This window comes from Orbicella faveolata, unplaced genomic scaffold, assembly GCF_042242905.1.
Source record: "Orbicella faveolata isolate gen_17 unplaced genomic scaffold, um_ofav_v1 contig_13, whole genome shotgun sequence".
In the NCBI taxonomy this organism is placed as follows: domain Eukaryota; kingdom Metazoa; phylum Cnidaria; class Anthozoa; order Scleractinia; family Merulinidae; genus Orbicella; species Orbicella faveolata.
The window spans coordinates 18,480,857-18,503,842 of NW_028301540.1; the positions used below are offsets into that span (position 1 = coordinate 18,480,857).

Genomic DNA, 22,986 nt, shown 5'->3' on the forward strand with positions numbered 1-22,986 from the left:
ACGAACCGCGCTCGGCCCATGGCCGCACAGTTAATAAATGGTTTAACTCAGAACCACTAACATCAAGCTGGTTATCCAGAGACATTTACCAGACTGTATTGTCGATTAGCGCTAATTGTATGTCCCCCAAAATATAACAACATGCAATAACATGTGCATTAAGGCATTTCTTGTAACGTCTGTTTACAGCATGTTTCAGCAGTTATTGACTTCCATGGGAAGTTAAACTTAGGCACGTTTAAGTGCTATATATGCTGTTCAATGTAAGTGGTAATCATTCCCTGAAGAAGTCTCAGACAGAGAGAAAATGCATTGGAAATACACGAAAAGGATTACAACTACAAGAAGTCTTCTTTTGTGCTGGTCATTAATCTTCGTTAAAAAATTAAAAAAATTGAAAAAAATTAAAAAATTCCAATACCCTTCCAAGGAGATGGGCTCAGAGGGTAGATCGTAGAGTGTAGGTCAAGGTGAGAAGCTGGTAGAACATAGAGAGTAGAGCGTAGATGGGCTTAGAGGATACATGGTAGATGGTACAGTTATATATCTACAACTACTTTAGCACATCTGTGTAAATAGTATGTATTTTGGGGGCCATACGATTAGCGTTAATCGTATGCCCCCCGAAATATACGAAAAGGAAATACACAAAATTTTGTTCCTTTAATGAAATCTACTGGTTTTCCCAATTGCTTCAGTGATAAAATTATCGCAATTGAATAAGTCCCTGACTTTCTACAGGCGTTTTAAGTTGTATTTCTGTGGCCACGACCGAGCAAAGTGGGATCAGGATTAGGCTTCTAGTGACATCATTGGAGGAACTGAGCTGAAACACTCAAAAGACGTTTATCTGGGCTTTCAGTGCTGTCAAAACATGTTTAGAGTATTTGTGCTTCATATTTGATCCAATGTGGCAATACAATTTGGAGTCTAGCTACAATTAGGATGGTTACGATGTTTTTTTTTTCCACTTTGAAGTACGGGCTGTCAGTCATGCCCGCCACGCTGCAAGTCAGGATTGACAATTTGCTGGCCCATTCAGCTTGTAAAGGTTAAAACAATGGCTGAAGAGCTGAAGTTACAGCTGAAGTTACAGCTACAGTGTATTGAAGAGTTATAAAGAATTTTTGTCAATAAACACAAAGAGTAGTAATATGACTTTGACTTAACATGCAGATTTTGTAGTGTTAGAACATTTCAGTCTAGATTCAAATATTTCCCTGATTCCCCTCATTTTCCCGGCAATGCAAGCTTCAAATGTGATGGAGTTAAAGTCCAGTCCTGCCCACTGTTACAGATCTACCGATGGTTGAAAATAAAAGATATGCAGGTAAACTCCCAGGGCAAAGTGAAACTCTCGTCTAAATTCCCTAACACCACTAAACCCTTGTGAAACAACAACAGAAAACATGTCACAGTATTTGCTATTGTGCGCTAAACTGGAGGCTGCATGGCGAGAACACCAAGATTACTAATCTACATACATCACTTCTTTAAATACTCTTACTGAACCCTTGATAGTTCATATCGATGAGAGCATATTTTTCTGCTAATCATTCAAAAACATGGAAAAAATTTGTCTCTTCACTTTGTTTCACAAATTTGCATTTTTCGTATTAGTAATGAAAAATCCTTCGACAAGATTTTGGCAGAAGGTTCAATATGGGATCAGTTATATGAATACATTTCTCCTGCACTGCTCTTTTGTTTTAAAAGTCCTTTTTTATGTACGCTAATCACCCGAGTGTTGTGTTTTAGTTGAAGAGTTGGAGGCTGCATGGTGAGAACACCAAGATGACTAATCTACATACAACACTTCTTTAAATACTCTAACTGAACCCTTGATAGTTCGTATTGATGAGAGCATATTTTTCTGCTAATCATTCAAAAACATGGGAAAATTTGTCTCTTCACTTCGTTTCACAAATTTGCATTTTTTGTACTAGGAATGAAAAATCCTTCGACAAGATTTTGGTAGAAGGTTCAATATGGTATCAGTTAAATGAATACATTTCTCCTGCACTGTTCTTTTGTTTTAAAAGTCTTTTTTTTATGTATGCTAATCACCCGAGTGTTGTGTTTTAGTTGAAAACAAGCGCAATCTCCTTTCAGTGCTACAATTTCTGTTGGTAAAGGCGAATCTAAATGGTTTGTTTTACTTTCCTTGTATACTTATCAATACTTGATAAACTTGATAAGCTTGCTGTATTGCTACTCCCTGCAATAACACATCTTGCATTCTGCAATGATTTTGAATCACATTATCGCATGTTCACACATATTCTTCTCAGGAGCCAAACATTGTTACTTCTTTGATGATGTCACGGGCCAACTTGTCCCATTCTTCGTGCTTCCTTGGTTGTGGTCGTGGAAAAGGCCAATTTTACACACTTTTAAAATTTATAGAAAATTTATGAAAATAGCTACAACAATAATTTTTGCAGTGATGATCAAAAAACAAGGATATTTATAAAACTGAAAAACAATTTTGGGGTTAGCTGCACTTGAAAATAATTTAATGTTCTTTTTGTTCTATTTGATTGATATTTTTATTTATTTACTATTGTTAGTGGTTGAAGTACATGCATGTGATTTCCTAATGTGTATGTTGCAAAAATAAATATTTCCTCTCAGAACTGTAGTAGTTGGCCATAAATTTAACAATAGTCACCAGAAATCCTTCAATAACAGCTTGATTATAGTTTTGTGGCTATATGTACATGAATGCATACTTTTATTTATTTGTTTCACTTACATACATTCCTCTCGGTACTTTTTCTTCCATGAACAGGAGTCAGAATACTCTTAATACTCACACAAAATCTAATTAATTTACTGATTGTAATCACTTAATATTACTGATGATCATAAAACATGCCATTATCATAAACAATTTTGTTTAGGACCATTTCCTTTGTTTGTAATAACTGCTCAACCATTAAATTGTAACCAGTATTGAAAATGATGCATAGGTCTCAATTTAATATCAATAAATGTTTTCCTACCTTTTAAAAATACAAATATGTTTTCCTTGCTAGGGATGTGTCAGATGTGACAGGTGCTCCTGAGATGTTAGGAGGAAGGGTGAAGACCCTCCATCCTGCTGTTCACGGAGGTACAAGTTATGATAAGAGAAGGCACACAGACAAATGTACTGACTGATAGACAGACACATACACAGCTGAATAACTTTGCATGCATGTAGATCATCTTATTTATGTTTTTTTTGCTACCATATTGCAAACAAACAGGTCCTCAAGCAAGTGAGCAATATGGTATTAATGAGCAGTTCCGAATGGAAAGTACAAAGTCAGCAAGCTTCACTTAATGGCAGCAATAAGGCTAATACCTATAGTGCTGCATGATAATAAATAGGTGAATGGCATAAAGATTGTGTTCATGAAAAATATTGACTTGGATATAAACGTTCTCCAAAAGTACATAATTTTGTGCTATCCAACTGTTTTGTCGATTTGTTGAGAACTCAAAAGTCAGTTGAATAGCTTATATAAGTAACACTATTAAAACAATTCCTCTAGAAGAGAATGCTGATTTTAATAAGCAATACGTTTGGTTGAACTAGCAATATTTCCATACCGTAGACGAGAAAGTCCATTTTATACTTGTTCACAGTGTTCCGTAGCCTTGTTTTGGGAAGGCCTTTGATTCAGACCTTCTTGCAACCTGAAAGACGATATCATTGCTTCTAAGTCATTATCACCCTCTTTTTTTCTTTAGTACTTCTTCAAACTGTGCTAAGAACCTGATGCATTTTGCCAAAAAATCCAAAGAAAACTTAAGTGTTATTTCTGGTGTTTCCAGTTATGAATGCAATACCCAGGATGTAATAGAAAGTTTTAAATGGAAACAAGGGTCTTAGCAATATACTAACTTACTGAGGAAAGTTTGAATAACAACAAGGGCTTTCTTAAGTACCAAGGAAAGTTTTGAATAGAAACAAGGGTTGTATTAACGTACTAAGGATAGTTTTGAATTGAAATAAGGGTCATACTATCGTACTATCTTAAAGAAGAAAGAAAGCTTTGAAGCAGGGGTTGTATTTTTGTACTAACATAGTAAGGAAAGCTTTGAGCAGAAAGAAGGGTTGAAGTAAAGTACTAACGCACTAAGGAACCGAGAAGTAAATTTGGTGAAATATGCAGCCATCCTAATGTACTAACATACAGAGGAGAGTGAATTTGATGAAATGAGCAGTCGTGCTTAGGTACTTACTCAAGGAAAGTAAATTTGGTGATGCGATCATACTAAAGTACTGTAATAAGGAAAGTATTGAATTCCCTATTACTAGCATTCTAAGGAAAGTGGGAATATTGGTACACACCATTTTTGTGTAGCTTGCTTGATATGGTGGTGAGAATTAAATTTTGCTGATTGCTAATTTTTTTTTTTTGGTTGGCTTCAAGTTTTTGCTGATTGTAGCAGCTCTGTTCGGAATCTAACTGTGTGTGCGTTTTATGTGGAATCTCAAAATAAGTGTTACAGACTTTTCTGTTATCATTAAATTTTAATGATTCTAACTCATGTTTTGGGTGTGTGGATATGGGAAATTATATACCGGCATTCAGTATACTACAGATACAGATTACGATCACACTAAATATTTAAGAGTGTTATATTGTTTTAAACGTGATCAATAGCAGAAATTTATCTGTCTAAAATAGTCTCAGATAACTTTGCTTTCTACTTACTCTTTCTGTTTGATTGTAAAAAATGAAAATTTAACATGTACAGTGTACAGTTACAGATAATAATTATCTGTATAGTGCTCAGGTTTACTTGGTATTGGAGCATTTCATTGATTAGAGGCAAGTGTCAGTTGTCCCAATTGAAAATATATACTGGGCTTTTCGTCAAAACAAACAAACCTGTCAATATTAAGTGTGTGTTAACCGGAAGTTATGGAGCTACTGTAAACAGCCAGTTAAAAGCCCTGGGCTTATATGATTTCGTAAGAGGTTTTGATTTGGCTTGTATCCAGGGGAGCTTATAAGCAGAACTTAAAATAACAGCATTTCAAAATGAGCCATAGCAACGTAGATCGAACTATGTTTTCATGTACTGGTTTTTAATTATTTTAAACTTAAAAACATCATTATCAATCAAATTCATTTTATTTAAAACTAGGGGGGAAGGGGTCTTATATCAGGGAGGCCTTATACCGGAAGTAATATTTTGTTTACAGGTAGATGGACCCATAACTGGAGGGGCAGTTTAGCGGCAAAACAATTAATTTATTCAAGATGGCCACCACATCAGTAAAAAAGGTCTATTTAGTGTTGTGAAGTTTAACTGTTTTGTTTTCATTACAGGTATCCTTGCAAGAGTAACAGAAGGAGATAAATCTGATATGCAAAAGTTAGGCTATGAGTATATCAGGTTAGTAATTAAGGACTTGAGCATCCATTATTTAAAGCATCAAAGTGGCTACGAGGCACTAAACTTGGAAAATGATTTGCGAAAGACTGAGAACTGATCTTTCCTGTAAATCCATACAAGTACAGCTGTAGGCCATTGGGTTCACTTCCAGGTAATTTTATTTGTAAGATGCTCATTTTTTACTTTTTGGGAGAACATGCTAATGTCTGAGCTATGTAACTGCAAAGCATGGTGGTCCTCAGGCAGGCAGGCTGGCTGGCTGGTCAAGTTATGTAAAATGTTCTGTTAAGGGGAGTGGGGAGGGGTAATTGTAATGAAAAAAAATCATGGAAGCTGCTTCTAGCCAAAAAAGAAATTTTAAAATTTAATTATAAATTTTTAATTCAAAAATACCAATATAACAAGAAAAGAAGATCATACAGAACTGACAAAGTTATATCTTGAGCATTCCGAGTCCAGAAGTAAATAAAATTCATGCTTTCTGACAGCTTCTTCATCTTTGGGGTAGCCCATCCATTGCCCTGTGTGGTAAAGTTTGACTGCTCCATCAATATAAAGTTGCGTATAATTTATAGCTGAGCTCTAAAAGGGCCGCCGAGCAGGGCCCCATACTCATGTAGACTGCAGATTGGGTACAAAATGCAGACTAAGGACAAAATGCAGACTAGGTACAAAATGCAGACTGAGAATATAGAGTTTTTTTGTCAAATACATGATAGCATGACATTTTATAACTTGCTGAGTATCGTGCAGTCGCTTTTCCGTGGTTATCTTTAACAAAAATTTGTATTTTGGGGGATTATCTTTGGCCTGTTTCTTCATATATTTTGTTTTTAACAAAGCGTCAAGGTCATGTTAGTTCTGAAATAGAATTTGAAGCTGTCTTCTCGCATCGCATGTAAAGTCAGTAGTAATCCTAAATAACATGCAATATTCTAACCTGCAATCAGGCATTCTTTCTTTTTCGCAGCTAGGGAAAGGAGAAAAAAGAACGCCTGTTACAATTACAATGTACTTAACAAGTCCAGTGTTTATGCAAGAGCGCACCATTGCAGGTATCCCGCATTTAAATCAGAGATGGCCCCCAGAAAAACAAAAAAGGGCCAATTTGGCCCTTTCGTTTTACAAGACTGCAGGCTTAACACAGGCATAATATTTCAAAAGCCACCTCAGGGATTGAAATTGTGATCGATATGGTCGCCAATGCAACAAGCATTTCATCCTTGGCGACCAAAACTTCTGGTTTAGTCGCCATAATACGGCGTAATGGCAACTACATTTCTCTGTGTTGGCGATCAGTAATGGTTATTTTGTCACACATTATGTCCTTTTAGAAAATCATATTGAAAGATCTTTGCTTCTAAAACATTCAGCATAAGAAAAGAAGTCAATCTGTCCTTTTACTTTGCTTTATTATATGGCTGTGTCTCACAAGGACGGGGAACTACTGAATTCACGAATTTGATTGGCTGAAATCGATATTGACTGCGATCTAGATTTTCCCATTTAGACCGGCATCTAGACCGGTTTCATTTTGTGTTGAAAAAGTAGCAAACTAAAATACAAAAATGTTCACCACTTTCTTTTATTTTCTTCAGAATCATTTATGTAAGTGCCAAAAAGCCTGATGACAAAAAAAGTAAAGAGGACAAGCAAATTTTGGCAGGTTTAAGTTAAGCTCATCGCTGTTCGCAAGCAAAATGTCAGCAAACCAGTTACATTAACGAATTAAAGTTTTCTTCTTTGCCAGATAATAAACATCTTATTAACTGAACTAAGTCGCTCTGTATGGGAGAATCTTGACCTCAGTTGTGTGTACAGACTGAATGCAGTGAGGTCTGTACTCATAACCTGGGTCAAGATTCTCCCAGACAGACCTCCTGCTCAGTTAATAAGAGCTAAGTATTGATTCTCTCACCGTGGAAAACTTCCAAATGGTTGACTGTATTTGAAATCGCCCTATAATGCATTGCAAACCCTTGATCATTGACTATGTCATGTATGCCTAAGGATTGTTCTCTTGTAATGCATGGATCCTTCATACTAGTATCTGATTCAAAAGCAACTTTATTGAGTAGAAACACTTCAAAAAGCACTTACTATTAAATTTTAGTGTAGATCCTAATGAACTGCTTTATTTTTCTTGGTATCCTGATGCATTTTTTCCTTCTGTGGCTTTCAATTTATTGGCCCCTTTCCTAAAAAATTGGCTCCTAAAAAAGATCTTCAGGGGCCACCTTGACCCTCAAGTAGAATTTTCTGGCAAGCAAGAGTCTTTAGCCCAACTTCCCATTGGTTACGTAATTTCTGGTATAATTTCGAGCACGAAGCCTGATGGCTGCAGGCTAGGACTTCACAGCCTGGAGGCTGTGATCTTGAGTGGCTGTAACTTCGTCTCTTTAACATTTTATTCACAAATCGTTAAAGAGAGAGCAGATGAAATGTATCTGGATGATCTTCTGCTTAAAAGAAATAGTTTTAGCCATGCTTCCAATACGATTGAGCGTCATTTATCAATGGATTTGGAAAGTGTCAAAAAGATCTGCAGTTGATGCAGTTGTATGGAGGTCTCTCAAATATATCTGTTGTAATAGTTATTCCTGCACTTTTAAGACTTTTGTCACTTCCATTAAAAAGATTCTGATGTTCACCAAACGATGGACAGCAGCGCGCATTAGCAATATAAGCTTGCTTTGGGAGAACACCTATTGAATATTAATATATCCAAGTCACTATTTTTCATGAACACAATCTTTACAATGTTCACCTATTAATAAGGCTAAGAGCAATAAGGCTAACATCTATAATGCTGCGTAATACTATATTTTATTATTTTGTAGCGTTATAGATGTTAGCCTTATTGCTGCCGTTAAGTGAAGCTATTGTAGCTGACTTCGCACTTTCCGTTTGGAACTGCTGGTTGTTTCTTGACGGAAACAGAGACATTTCAACTTGCTGGAAAGTAAACACGTACATTGTACTTTGTCACTGTGGCGCTTCCAACCACCACATGAATTTCTGACAAAATCTGATTGGACATTTATAGCATGACACAATATAGCTGGGATGGTTCTGGGGGGTTGGACAAACCCACCCCGCTGCCAGAAAAGGTCCACTTAAATAAGCCAGCTTATACAGATTTCAAAGTTTACTTATCTCATCTGTAGCTAACTCAAACTATGTATATTTTCCAATACTTTTCTTTTTTTAATCTGCTTTTGATTAACCTATTTTTATAGCATGGTCTTACATATGTAATACATTTTCATTATGTAAATGAAATGGTTTTCTCAACGGTCATGCCTGGCCCTGCCTGGATCCGACCTTGACCCGCTGCAGGATATGGGGTACTAATGCTGAAATGCCCCAGATATCTTTGATGCAGTGTAATCACCCTAATGCTGAGAAGCAAACTCCCAAAGAGTGTTTTAAACGGAATGTTGTGAAAAAATTCCTGGTCGACTTCAGGTTACTAAGGTAATAATTAATACAACTAGTAAGAGCTATTTGGTCCATTTAAAGATAAAAAGAACCTACCTGTATCAAAACCAGTGTACAGACCTAACCATATGACAGGGAAGCAATGAAGGGGCTACAGGCGACTTGAGAGGTAAATGTATCAGTTGTTCTGTTTTTCCCTTCCCTCTTTCACCCCCCCACCCCCCCCCCCCCAAAAATTCCTGAATGCAGGTTAGCAATATCAAAGAAACATGATCAATCAGTGTTCCTTTTGTAGCCAAATGCAGATTTATAGCCTGGAAACAGGCTCTTCATAGGGTCAAGAAATTAGGAAAGGAAAATGAAAAGACTTAAAGCAACACTGTTCCTTTTTCTTGATATCTTTTCAATCTTCAAGGGTGAACACACACTGATTGTTACATATTATTTAATAACTGTGTAGTTTCTAGTTACCAAATAGCGACAAGAAAAGTAAACAAACGACCAGTCATGAAAATGATGCTTCGCTTTTTCCCGTAAGAATTTGTCGATTGTTCTTCATTTGTATTTAAGATGTATTATATTACATGTGTAGGAATTTTAACTTACTTAATCCTCTTCATTCCCTGTGGGACAACAACAATCCCTCTCCATTTATCCCTATTTTTGACGTTCTTTAATTCTTTAATTTGCTACAAGATTCTTATTCACTTGATCGTAGATAACATTTCCATCATATTTATACACGCTATTTAATACTAGTATCTCTCACACGCAAAGTGTGAAGGCTTCAAAGGCTGTAAGGTTACTGTATACCTTCAGATCAGCAATTTTCTTCAAATTTGGATTTTTGGGTCAAAGTAATGGTCAAAGAGTAATCTCTTATTTCTGAAAAAAAAAAAGAGAAAAACTAAACATTGGCAGAGAAATGCAGGTTTTAAGTTATGGTCGGAAGTAAAAGTTCCCTCTTGATTAACAGCCCTACAACGTGTATGCAATCAACTGAGATAACTTTGTGGGAATATTACCTATGTGGATACCACAAATTGGCTGGGTACTCAGTTGATCAGCATTGTTAATCCAAGCATTTTACATATGAGGTGTAATTCTATTAAGTTATAAGTAAGCATGAACCACGGAAAACTTGTGAACCAGTTCGAAAAAATGAAAACAGTGAAGAACGAATGAAAATACATCAATGAGTGAAGAAGCGAAAGTTGACCTTGCGGATGAAGCTATAGCTATTGTATCAAGCGGACAAAAAGATTGAGTCAAGAGAAGAGAAAGGTTCTGTAAACATTTAGGAATTTGACAGCAATAACAGCGATGTTTACAGTGACTCTTCTGTTGAGTCTGATACTGATGAATTGTTGGACTCTGTGAGATCCATTGGAGTATTATCCGAGCAGATTTGCCCCACCTCGCTTTCTTTTGTTTGTTTCTTCGCCCAGCCACTCTAGCGTTTGTATCCTTTTTGGTCTTCCCCATTTTGCCAGACCAGCTTCAAGAAAAACTGAGCTACAGAAAAATCCTCCCTCCACCTTGGGCACATTGTGAAACACAAGGGTTTTTTGGAGATTCGCACGTAAATTTCACCGTGAGGTTTATGGTAGTGAACTTTCCAAGCACTGATTGGCTCAAATTTGGACAGTAGCTAGATTAATATATAAAAATAAAAAACGTGTTCTGTGAATTGTTTATTTCAAATCATTTTTTCTCCGAGAACAGTTTTTGCTCAATCACTTCCCATTTTTTAAATCCTATTTCAAAAATGTTCTGTAACTTTTTACCACAATTGAATATGGCAAAACGTGGATACGCTTTTTTGGCGCTTTTTGTCCTGGAAGCGAGGAAAAAAAAATAAATACGCAAAAAACAAAATTCACTTTGACTTGTAGCTTCCAAAATGTGAATAGGGTGCTCGCATTTAGTGGTCATGAAAAAATCGGCAATTCATTTTGTTTCAAAATTCTTGGTATAGTTTGATAGCCAGCTCTATAAGCTTTAATTTGATATGAGGTTCACAGGGTCAACTATCTTCAGCTTAAACTGTACACGCTACATCGCTTTGAGGCGAGACACCCCTGAAGGTATGCGGTAACCTTAAATTCTATTAAAGAAAGAATATGGCCAAGAATAATACCCAATGTGGAATGTGACTGCGGAAAACACTTGGTAAGTTCTGTGTTGGAAACTAAATTTTGACAGCACTCGCCATGGGCGAGTGAGTATTAAAATGCACTCGCCAGGTGTATGTAATTTTCATTCACCTAGAAAGATGCCTCCACTCTTCCCAACAAATCTCTGCAATGATTTTGGATTCACCAAAAATGTGTTTTTTTCAGTATCTTGTAATCATGGACGTCCAGCTTGCCATTTCATGTTGAACCTTCATGTCACCTGGTCCATTTATGAGACTCCTCTTTAGGATCGCAGTGGAAGGCGCGGTGGCCTCATGGTTAGTGCGCTCGTCTCCGGATTGAGTGGTCCGGGTTCGAGCCCTGGCCGGGGACATTGTGTTGTGTTCTTGGGCAAGACACTTTACTCTCACAGTGGCTCTCTCCACCCAGGTGTATAAATGGGTACCGGCGAACTTAATGCTGGGGGTAACCCTGCGATGGACTAGCATCCCATCCAGGGGGGAGTAGAAATACTCCTAGTCACTTCATGCTACAGAAATCGGGATAAGCTCCAGCCTGATGGGCCACTTGGCTCGCATGCAGATTTTACCTCCTTAGGATTGCAGCTAGATTCAATAGTTTAATCCTTATTTTAATCATCAATTTTTGACACTCCTTGGAAAATATTTCCACATTTCTGTAGTTTTAACTGAAAAACAGGTAATCAAAGGTTAGTGAAATCACCTGATTATCATGATGTCATCGTTTTTGAAAAGCTTTGTTTTAAAGACAAAATTTGAAAACGCCTGCACTAATTGCCGGTCATGTTGGATTTGTGCTTAAGGAAAGCTTGGGTAGGGAAATCACATGATTGTCACCACGTGGTCGTTTTCGAAAAGCTCCTGTTTTAAAATGTTTTTTGTCCGCAGTGAAACACAAAGCTGTTGTTTTCAAATTCCTTTGGATTGAAAAGTATTTTCGAAAAGCTCTGTTTTCCTGACGGATTTGTGTGGATGGTAGGCTTAACCATAGAAATAAAGCTGCATTATAAATTTCTCTGTCGCAGTGTGGACGGAAAACATTTGATGCATTTTCAGAATGACAGGGCCTAAGGCAGTGTCCACTCCGCACCAGAGGAATTTAAAAATGCGGCTTTATTTCAAAGGCTAGGCCTTCTGACTGTCCACAATAATCCATCAAGAAAAGGGAGCTTTCAAACTGGACAAATTTACAAATGCAGCTTTCCATTTTCGTGTGGAGGGAAAACAATTTGAAAATTAACAGAGCTTTTCGCAAACTATGGCATCACAATAATCATGTGATTTCCCTGAATTTGTGCGTTTTTCTCAAACTGAAACACAAATCCAAAATGACCAGTGATTGTTGTGTTTTTAAATTCCTCCGGTGAAATGTAGACAGAAACAATTTAATGCGTTTTCAGAGTGAAACCTCCATTTTTAAATTCCTCTGGAGTAGAGTGCATGGGGCCAAAATTATCACAGCTGGGAAGCCGTATTTCATTTTGTCTATTTATGAAACACTAAGTTGTGTATTATTGGCACATCTTGGAAGATTAAAAAAGGTCAAAAAATCACTGGTAAGTTTATGTTGAGAGATATATTGTTGCCAAAATCAAAAATAAAAGGGAGTGTGTTCAAAAATATTAGTAAGGTTAAATAATTTCCAAAAATGAAAATTGTACTTGCCAAACGGGCAAGTATTCGATGATTTGTAGTCACACAATGCTCTTCATACTTGCATTGGCAAGCGAGCGAGCGCTAATTTCCAACACTGTAAGTTATAAAATGACATGTTACAGCATGTTATCAATTATGAGACAAAAACAACAGCCTTTACTCTCAGTCTGCATTTTGTACCTAGTCTGCAGTCTGTATAGTATGCATTTTGTACCTAGTCAGCATTTCGCACCCAGTAGGCATTTTGTTCCCGGTCTGCAGTCTGCATTTTTTACTGACTGATTCTAGTTTATTGACTGTAACTAATTTAACATACATTAATGTAACGTTTTTTGGGAAAGAAAAATCAGGTTACAGAAATTAGAACTACACAGGAGGAACTAACCTTTTCTCTCAAGCAAAGAACTCTTGCAACATGATCTACCAAACTATTTATTGAAGCTGTGAAGAAGCAAATTCACTTTCCCACTTTTGGTTAATGATATTTACAGCCCAACTAAATCAAAAGTTGGTAATAATCACTGACAAAAAAAGCACAACTTTACCTCAGCATGATTGGTCTTTATTAAAATGTTTATCCCCACCCAGTATTAAAATTTACTTCCGACAAGTTTTGAAGGTTACGCATGTAGTATGGCAATACAGATTGTATACATGTGTTTGCATCAGCAAAAGTGTTTTGATTTACAAGTTCTTTTTAAAGGGGGCCAAATTTCTTTGATAAAAACACGCACCACTTGAGGTCTTGCTATTCTTGTGTTAGTCCTGTTAAAGCTGCATGCACACTGCTTTTACTCTCATATTAAAGTATGCTGTTTAAACCAGTGAGATTGCTTGTTATATTGGCACTGTATAATAATTGACATGCTTAGTGCAAAGCCATGCTAAGTTATGATTTTCTCAAAAGTGCCTGAATTTTTGCATGTGGTCTTCAATTAAATAGGAAAACACTGTTGTTTAGTTTTTGTCGCTGGTTTTTTCTTCCTTTTTGAGATATAACCTATGCAAAAAAAAAGTGACTTTTCCTGGCTGTGTCTTTAGGAGTTATTTGTTGAACGGGAATTGGACAGACTATCTCAAATGAAGGGCCTCGTTCTCGCATAAGTGACTGCAAATTATATTTTAAATACTGACCTGGACTTTTTTCATTTGTTTGCACATTGTTGGAAGCAAATCTTCCTGGGTTAAGCTAGCTTTTTCTGAAGCACCAATGATGGTGTCTTATACCAATATGATGCACAAATGTAGCTTCTGTTTATAGTATTTGAAGTCGAAATCAAATCCCTCAGAATCTTAGCTGTCTTCCTTGTAAGTCAGTAGAATAGCATATAGAGTGGGAATATTGGAAACAGATTGTTTACGTTGGTTATTGTGACATGGAATACAACACATGAAATTGATGGAGTATCAAAGGAAATATCATCAAACAGAAAAGAGATGTGATGCTTTAGAGCTCTGTCAACTAATATTGTGAAGTGTTGTTTTAATGAACCTTGCATGCCTGCTTAGTGGTTGAGAGGCATCATAAAGCCTTGATAAACCGGTAAGTCATCAAAATGTTTTAAAGAAGCAAAATGCGCTCTGATGTTTGATGTTCCAGGTAGAAAGTCCAAGAGCAGTTCTTGCCCAAGGAAAAAACCCTTATGTGAGTTGTGGCCCATTTGCCAAGCACTGCCGGCATCAAAGTTTGGAAAGTGAAAACTGATTTTTTACAATTACTGTCTAATTTTCTGCACGTTGATTGGCTCATTTTTATCGTCAATAAGAGTACAGACAGATAAAATTTTAATTTATGCAAGTTTTCAAGTTCAACTTTCAGCTATTAAATTGTCAACTTTTCAACCAATGAGATTTTATGGACTTTTTTAAGTAGCCAATCAAAAAGCGAGAATAGCTATTGACAATGTTTGCGTCATTTTAAATAAAATTCACTTATCTTTGTTTACGGCAAGTTTACGGTCAGTGCCCAGGTCAGTGCAGTTCTGGCAATTTTATCGCCGTCTCTCTGCAGGACTTGCCCAATCCATCTCCATATCCTTATCTTCACTGACAGTGGCAGTGTATTGGTCCACCTGTACAGATCCTCATTTGAAATTTGGTGTGGCCAGAAAACTCTCTGTATTTTTCTCATGCATTTCCTGTGAAAAGCATCCAGTTTGTTCATGTATTCTCCACATCTCTGCCCCATTCAGTAAGATGGCCACTACATTGGTGCTGAAAGTACGCAGCTTAGTTTTAGAGCTGTACTTTGATGATTTCCATAGGGGTTGTAGTGTGGCAAAAGCACTCCTTGCACTCCTTGCTAGTCTTCGTTTGATGTCTGCCTCCCTGCTGTCTTGCTTATCTAACACTGCGCCGAGGTTGCCGCCAACAGTGATCAGGTCGTTCTTTTTGCAGTTCAGGCGCATGGTCTTGGTTTTGCTGTGGTTGATATTAAGACCCACTGCTTTGCCTATGTCATGAAGGTAGGACGTCGTGTCCTAGATGTCATTGTGTCTGCTTGCTAAGAGTGCAATATCATCCACATAGTCCAGCTCTTCTAAGACAGCTGTGAGATCCCAACGCAGTCCTCTTCTTTTGTCAAGTGTTTTTCTCATGACCCAGTCAGTCACAGTAACAAAGATGAAGCCAGACATAACACAACCCTGTTTCGCACCGCTTCTCACCTTGAACCCGCAGTCTCATGTTCTTCTACCCTCGAGGATGCAGCTTAAGTTCTGATCATACAGGTCTCTGAGGATGTTGATGTACATACTAGGGATGCTGTACTCTTGCATGATGACCCATAACCTCTCTGATAACACTATCAAATGCTTTCCTGAGGTCAACAAAGTTCACTTAGATGGGGGCCTGCCATTCCATACTTTGCTCAAGGATGTTTCTGAGTGTGAATATGTGACCTTCCACGGGAAAACATAATATATTAACACTTTTCGGTTTAACGGTTAAGAGTGCCTGCCTGTAAAAATCAGACAAATTCTTAATTTCGCGGCAAGGGTTGAAAATTCGATTTCGCGCATATTCCTATGGTAGATAGGCTAGGGCATGACAAAAACTACTGGATAGTTTTTTTGGCAAAATATCCTTTTATTTCAAAGAAATATGCAAATTACCAAATTCGGTTAAAGTTGTCATTTGACGCACCATTTTATTAAACAAGTTTGAGAGCCTCGCATGCAAAACCAGATCAAATTTCTGTCTTTAAAACACTCAAATATTTTTGTGCAATGTTTAATTGTGTACTGGGTTGATTTTAGGGAATGTTGCAGTTTTTGTTGGCTGCAAAATAATTAAATTTCGAAGACATGTATTTCGTTCGCCTAAAAGTACTTCGTAAAAATAATTGATTTTCACCATGTGCGAAACCTTCAAATGGATTAAGCTTCTGGGGGTTGAATCGCAGAAGGATGGTCTACAGATTCCTGTAAAAATTTCTTTGGATAAATGATTGTGAGCGACGTGAGAGCTTTTCAAAGTACATTAAAAATGCAGATATTTGACCATCCATTGTCAAATTTCAATTTATAGGTTAGACATATATTTTAGCACGCGCCACATGCCTTGCGCTATATTAAGTTGAAATAGACACAGAGCTGATAACTTTGAAATGTTCTAACCTTATTTGCTGCAAAAGGCAGGTCCAAAAGCCGATTTGATGTGTTTCTGTCACCATTTGTCACACGTTAAGCAGAAGTTTGCTTTTGTTTACACAACGTCCGATGTACATCGCCAACTGTCAACTTATTTAATGGTCGAATACCATGAATCTATGACCCCCTTTCGACACATATGAGCACCACTGCATCTAAGTCAAAAATGGCTAAGTGATTTGTAGATAGTTGCTTGCTTTGCACTACACCAAAATGTTACGTTTCATCATCGTTTGATCTATTGCTGCTTGAATCCTTGCTTGCAGCAGTTCCTTGTTTGTTCGTCACACAATGCTGTCATCCCATTTTAGAGGGTAGGGGTAGGACAATTTCTATCCTAATAAGTAGGGCTCCATAAGGTTTGGAACCACAGGGAGCACATAATCTTGTTGAGTAGGAAGAGATTACATTAAGCAATGAAGAGATTGAATAGTTAACCATTGCCTGTGTTGTCGTCTTTTACTAGACCACCGCTACCTACGTGCCCTGCATAAGTAGTGTAACGCTAAACTTTGTACCTAGGTTTTTTCGCGCTGTGCAATTATTTTTGGTTTACATATAATACAGTGGGCTACCCTTGGGGAAATGGGGGGTGGTCACTTAATAGGGGTTGGCAGCTTAATAGAGGTTGGTGTACCTTGAATATCTTTTCACTATCGCGTTATAAATTTAGCTAAATTTCTTAGTAAACATGGAGTCAATTCAAGACAATCATGCTAGACGTCATTCTTGGAGACCTGGGGGCAGTTAGTGGGGGTGGTGAAAGAGTCTAAATGGGTCTTCGGCCGAACTTTTTTCTCACCCGTTTAGACTTTTCCCCGCTCCCACTAAGTGCTCCTGGGTCTCCCAGGATGACGTCTATAATGATTGTCTTGAATTGACTCCATGTTCGCTAGGAAATTTATAACCTGATAGTGAAAAGATATTTAAGGTACACCAACCTCTATTAAGCGGCTCACCCCTATTAAGTGGCCACCTCCCATCTCCCCGAGGGTAGCCCACTGTATTATATGTAAACCAAAAATAATTGCATGGCGCGAAAAAGCCTAGGTACGAGTTAAGCGTTACAGTATTTACGCAGGGCGTGTAGGTAGCAGTGGTCTAGTAAAAGATGACAACATAGGCAATGGTTAACTATTCATTCTTTTCATTGCTTAATTTAATCTCTTCCTACTCAACAAGATTATGTGCTCCCTGTGGTTCCAAGCCTTACGGAGCCTTACTTATTAGGATAGAAATTGCCCTATCCCTACTTCCTAAAATGGGATGACGGCATTGCGTGATGAACAAACGAGGAACCGCTGCAAGCAAGGATTCAAGCAGCAATAGATCAAATGATGATGAAATGTAATATTTGGGTGTAGTGCAAAGCAAGCAACTATCTACAAATCACTTAGCCATTTTTGACTTAGATGCAGTGGTGATCATAATTATGTGTCGAAATGGAGTCATAGATTCATGGTATTCGACCATTAAATAAGTTGACGGTTGGATTTGGAAACCTTTAAAGATGGAAGAATGATATGATTTTGCATGCGAGGCTCTCAAACTTGTTGAATAAAATGGTGTGTCAAATGACAATTTTAACCGAATTTGGTAATTTTCATATTTCTTTGTAATAAAAGGATATTTTGCCAAAAAAACTATCCAGTAGTTTTTGTCATGCCCTAGCCTATCTACCGTAAAAACACAAGCGAAATAGAATTTTCGACCCTTGCCGAGTTATTTTCCATATTTATGGACAGGGACTCTTAAAAGTGTTTGTTAGTCATTTGTTTACCATTAAAACGGTTTAGAAAATCATTAGAAGCGTTAGAATGTCCATTAAAATTTTCGCACTAGCCGTTTATAACGTTGGAAAAGTTGTTAAAAGCGTTTTCACCGTCTGTTAAAAGCGTTAGTAAAAACCGTTCAAATTTCCCTTCAGTGGCGTTAAAAGATCTTGAAAGCATTCGAAAAGTCGTTAAATTGAAACGTTGACTGTGAAAGTTAAATGCTCATCAACTGGTTAAGTGTTGAATTCAACGTAAAACAATTGTGACTAAGTTATGTTTTTCATTCATGCGGCGTAGTTTATCTACGAGGCGAGATGTGAAATATCTGATCTTTCGAAAGAAGAGTTTCTATAAAATTGATAACATACAATTCAGAGTTTCAAGGTATTCTGAGCAAGCAAACAAGCAGACAGCACTTCATGAATTGTTTTTGTTCAGATCCAGTTTATTTTTGATGAATAATTACAAACATACCTTGTTTTCCCTGGAATGGCCGTTCGCCGAAACTTCTCCCACGTTTTTACTCGAGCTACTCGCACATGGATGGAAAATCATTCATAAGAAACAAAAGTCACATTGCGTAATTCCCTTTCGTGCATTTTATCAGCATTTCAGGAAACAAACACATGTTTTTCCTCTCAGCATTGGAGAATTTTGTTCCAATGTGGAAATTATATCTTAGTGTGAACGGCCGAATGAAAATAATCTGAATAATGCTCGCATGTTTTCCATCGATGGCAGCGAAACACCCATCCCCAGGTCTAGCTGTGTGATATGTCATTATAGCAACGACCGCTTGTTGTTACATTTCATTGTAACCCTGACAAGAATGGCAGAAGAAGTAGAAATAGATATCGAGCAGTGTGGAAGAGAAACACAAATGATGGAGGACGATAAAGAATTCTTAGAAGGTGGTTGCAAATGCTCCAGAGGTCCAAAGGATAGTCCCTGCTCATCTCAGTTTACGGAGGAAGAGATCATTGCAAACTTGAACAATATTCATGAACTTTCTTCAAGAGAACTGGACCTCATAATTTTGGCTAACATACAGGCAGTCACCGGCGTTGAGGCGGTTGGACAGAAAAGAAACAAATGCTCGCTGCAATTTTCTGTTCCAGTCAAAGCCCATTTGCAGTGATATGTTTCTTTTCATGTATGGGATAAGTGACTCCCGCCTCCGCTGCTTACGAGAACATTTCGAGAACAGTGGCCTTTCGTCAGGACACATGGTAACACTAGAAGACTTCCAAAGAATACACTTCCTTTTGCGGTAGTCGAGGGTGTCAAGCTATTTCTAGCAAACTATGCAGAGGAACATGCCGTTTCCCTTCCGGGTAGGATTCTTGGCTACAAAGGCGAAGATATCAAACTTCTGTCCTTGCACGAAACAAAGATCGGCGTTTGGCGCTCTTTTGAAGTTGCACATGAAGCCACAAGAGAGCAGGCTGTCAGCTACTCAAAGTTTGTTGAACTCTGGGAGCAATTCCATCCAACACTAGTGGTTGCAAAACCAATGACTGACCTCTGCCAGATGTGTCAGCAGAACACAACGAAGCTGCTATGAGCTGCAAATTTTCTGGATAATGAAAAATTGGATTGCATACGTGAACAACAAGAACAATTGAACTTAGCGTTGACTGAGAAACATTTACAAAGACACGTGTAAAGAGGAGACAGACAATTTTCAAACAATCAAGGACACTATAGATCTAAATGAAAGCCATGCACCGTGTTTTACTGAAGGAACAATGCATTATTCCTTTGATTATGCTCAGCAGGTACATCATCCAAGCAACCCAATGCAGCCTGGCCCCATCTATTTTAAAACTCCTTGCAAATGCGGGATTTTTGGTGTTATGTGTGAGGCTATTCTGAGGCAGGTAAATTATTTGATCAACGAAGCGACCAGTGTCGGAAAAGGAGCGAATTCGACCATCAGCATGGTTCATCATTATTTTACCCATCACGGACTTGGTGAAACACGCGCTCACCTTCATGCAGACAATTGTTCAGGACAGAACAAGAATAACTTTTTCTTATGGTACTTAACTTGGCAAATAATGAATGAACTTCACCAGCATATTACTTATTCATTTTTAAGCGCGGGTCATACTAAATTTGCTCCCGATCGCTCATTTGGGATCATAGAGAAAGTTTACTAGGTGAATTTTATTTCTTCAATTTACAAACTTGCTAGAGTGATTGAGGAATCCAGTTCTGTGGGAGTGAATAAAGCTCAGTTAGTCAGAACTCATGACGGCAGAGTCATTGTACCAACCTGCAACTGGGCATCCTTTGTTGGGAGATATTTTAACAAACTGTCAAACATTAAGAAGTACCACACTTTCGTTTTGCAAGGGATGAACCTGGTAGAGTTTACTACAAAGAGAACAGCTCTTCTGCTGAAAAATCATTCGTGTTGCTGAAAGATCCATCAGTTTATCCACCACCAGCTGTTCTTCCAACAACAATCCCTCCAGAAGGACTAAGTAATGAGAGAAAAAATTATATGTACCATGAAATTAGGCAATTTTGTAAACACGGGACGGAAGATCTTGTGGCGCAGAACACCATAGACTGACTGATAATTTGTAATTAGCTTCAATAAAAATAGATTCGTTTTCATTCTGTAAAAGTTCTCTATCAATACTTGTAATAAAGGTATAATATAGCGGAAATTGTTAAATGATTAATTGTGTCTTACATAAGTTTACACCGTGGTATAAAAGGTAACCACTGTTTTACTCAACACAACAGTTTTAGAAGCGCTGCGTGCTCTGAATTTACTTTGTAGAGGATACGTTATTTTTTTCGTCATTAAGAATGCGCAATTTCAAGTTACAAGCAGCTTTTCCTTTAATTCTCACAAAAGCACCTGCGACATGATTGAAAGAACAGCAAAATGTAAGGTCACATTTTTCATGCGCGGCAAAAATGCGAAAAGTTCTGCCCGCATTTGACTTACCTCGGAGAGAAAACACAGAATTAAACCTAAGAAATTACTTTTCTTGCGTGCCAAAAATCGTTAAGCTACCTGTTAAACGCATTCAGAAAAAGCGTTGAGAAAATTCAAGCTAGTTGTTTGAATGCTTGTGGAAATGGTTAGAAATTTTCACTTGCCCGTTCAAAGTGTTAACCAAGTCGTTCAAATGCTCTGAAAAGTCATTTGCTCTCCGTTCATTAGGTGTTAGTTTTTAGCCGTTTAATGGAAAAGCGTTAATGTACGTTTTCCTGTGGAAGGTCACATATCTGTTCCAAAGTTTCCCTTCCTTGTCTGAAGCCAGCCTGCTCCTGGCGCAGCCTGTCATCTACACCCTTCTTGATTCTTCTTAGGGATTTTCATAATGAGCGATCTTCTCCAGTCTGATGGAACTTTCTGCTCAGCCATAATCTTATTATTACAGCTATTTATTAAAGTGCACCTAACCCCCCAAGTTTTTTTTGCTAAAATGAATCTATTTGTTATTTGAAATAGTTCTGTGAAAAAATGTTTGGATTCCGTTAAATCCTCGATTTTCTGTGCCCCGACGAAATCTCGAAAATAGCTCCAAAACACCACCATTTTGTTTCATGACCGAGTTTGAGGAGAATGGGTCCAGCGGCTCTTGTGACGTCTACCCAGGAAGGTTGGATATCACGTCCTCTCATTTCCTACAGGATGGTGCAATACACATTCGAAAAGTGCGCAGAAACGCCTTCCAGAGGTGCTATCGGCTGTTGCAGCAATATTCCAGACTTAAAGAAAGATATACTGTACAATTTACTGACGATGATCGGCTAATGGTGCAATAAAGACTTAAACGATGGTTGATTTTGTCGAACCGAAACAAGCGAACTGAATCTGTGAGAACCATTGAAGAACTCTCACTGGAATTTGTTCCGCAGACTTTCGAACGCTATTTTCATAAATTTTCTGCTTAAAGCTAACCAGCAATTTGTAGAAATACTACCAACAAGCTATATCTTCCAATCCAGCAGTATTTATAACATTACCGGCAAAGTTGTGTGATCTGATCATGATCAAGAAACGTCATACTGATATGTAAATAGATCGCAGCTGTATGCCGCTAACCAACACTTATTTCTCTTTTGATTAGATGAAAGTCGAGGATTAATCCTGTAGAATTACATGATAACAAAATTGTTAGACTCACAGAGTTTTTCGAAGGTTTGGAAATCAGCAGTGCGACAAAGATTCTGTGCAATAGCGTCGAAAATATGACCGCATAACATTATCTGCAGACCGCTTAGGGAACACATCCTTTTCGCTTATCCGACGAATTTCACTGCAAACTTTGAGAACAATTTACATTGGTTATTTGGAGTTACGACTTAAAACGTGTGACAATGTGAAATCGGTAATTGTATGAAATGTTTCCTTCCACCTTGCTTCCCACAGCTTCAAAACTACAGGTCCAAACAATACGATTTTCAATCGATCGAAGCCAATGTTTTGGAGGTCAAGTCTCGAAAACTGCAACACGTATGTCACTCTTATAAACATGAAGCATTCAACTGAAAGTAAAACACAAACTGGATTTAACAGAACAATCACACCTTGACAAAATACATTCTCGCTAAGGACAAATGTAAACGGGCTATAAACACGCGTGGGGATCTTATGTTTAGTTGACGAAATTACCATCCAGAGCAGTCCTTGAGTTTTCTTTCCTGCTTTTCGTTTGCCTGCTCCTCCACTTCGTATCTAGCTTTCCATTCCTAATATACAAGCAGCTCGTCTGCAAAGAAGTCTTCCCCTTCGTCACTTGAAATATTGTAAATTGCTCTCAAAGCTCTAAGCAGTGAGTTCACAGTTGTTGAACGTGCTTGATCGTAGTTTATTTCGGAGTCTTCCGAATCGAAACTTAACTCTGACTTCGTTGACGAGAAAGAAATGATTTTGAGACAA

The 22,986-nt window shown here is 37.7% G+C and overlaps 1 protein-coding gene and 1 pseudogene across 1 annotated transcript in view; both read left to right on the plus strand.

Annotated features, from left to right (window-relative positions):
• LOC110059633 (bifunctional purine biosynthesis protein ATIC-like) overlaps nt 1-22,986 on the plus strand; it is a 199,426-nt gene that overhangs the window by 26,012 nt on the left and 150,428 nt on the right. The window contains exons 3-4 of the mRNA XM_089284933.1: nt 3,039-3,115; nt 5,331-5,397. Of these exons, the coding sequence (XP_089141059.1) occupies nt 3,039-3,115; nt 5,331-5,397 (144 nt within the window). The remainder of the gene's footprint in view (nt 1-3,038; nt 3,116-5,330; nt 5,398-22,986) is intronic.
• On the plus strand, nt 17,933-21,133 carry LOC149115440 (uncharacterized; annotated as a pseudogene).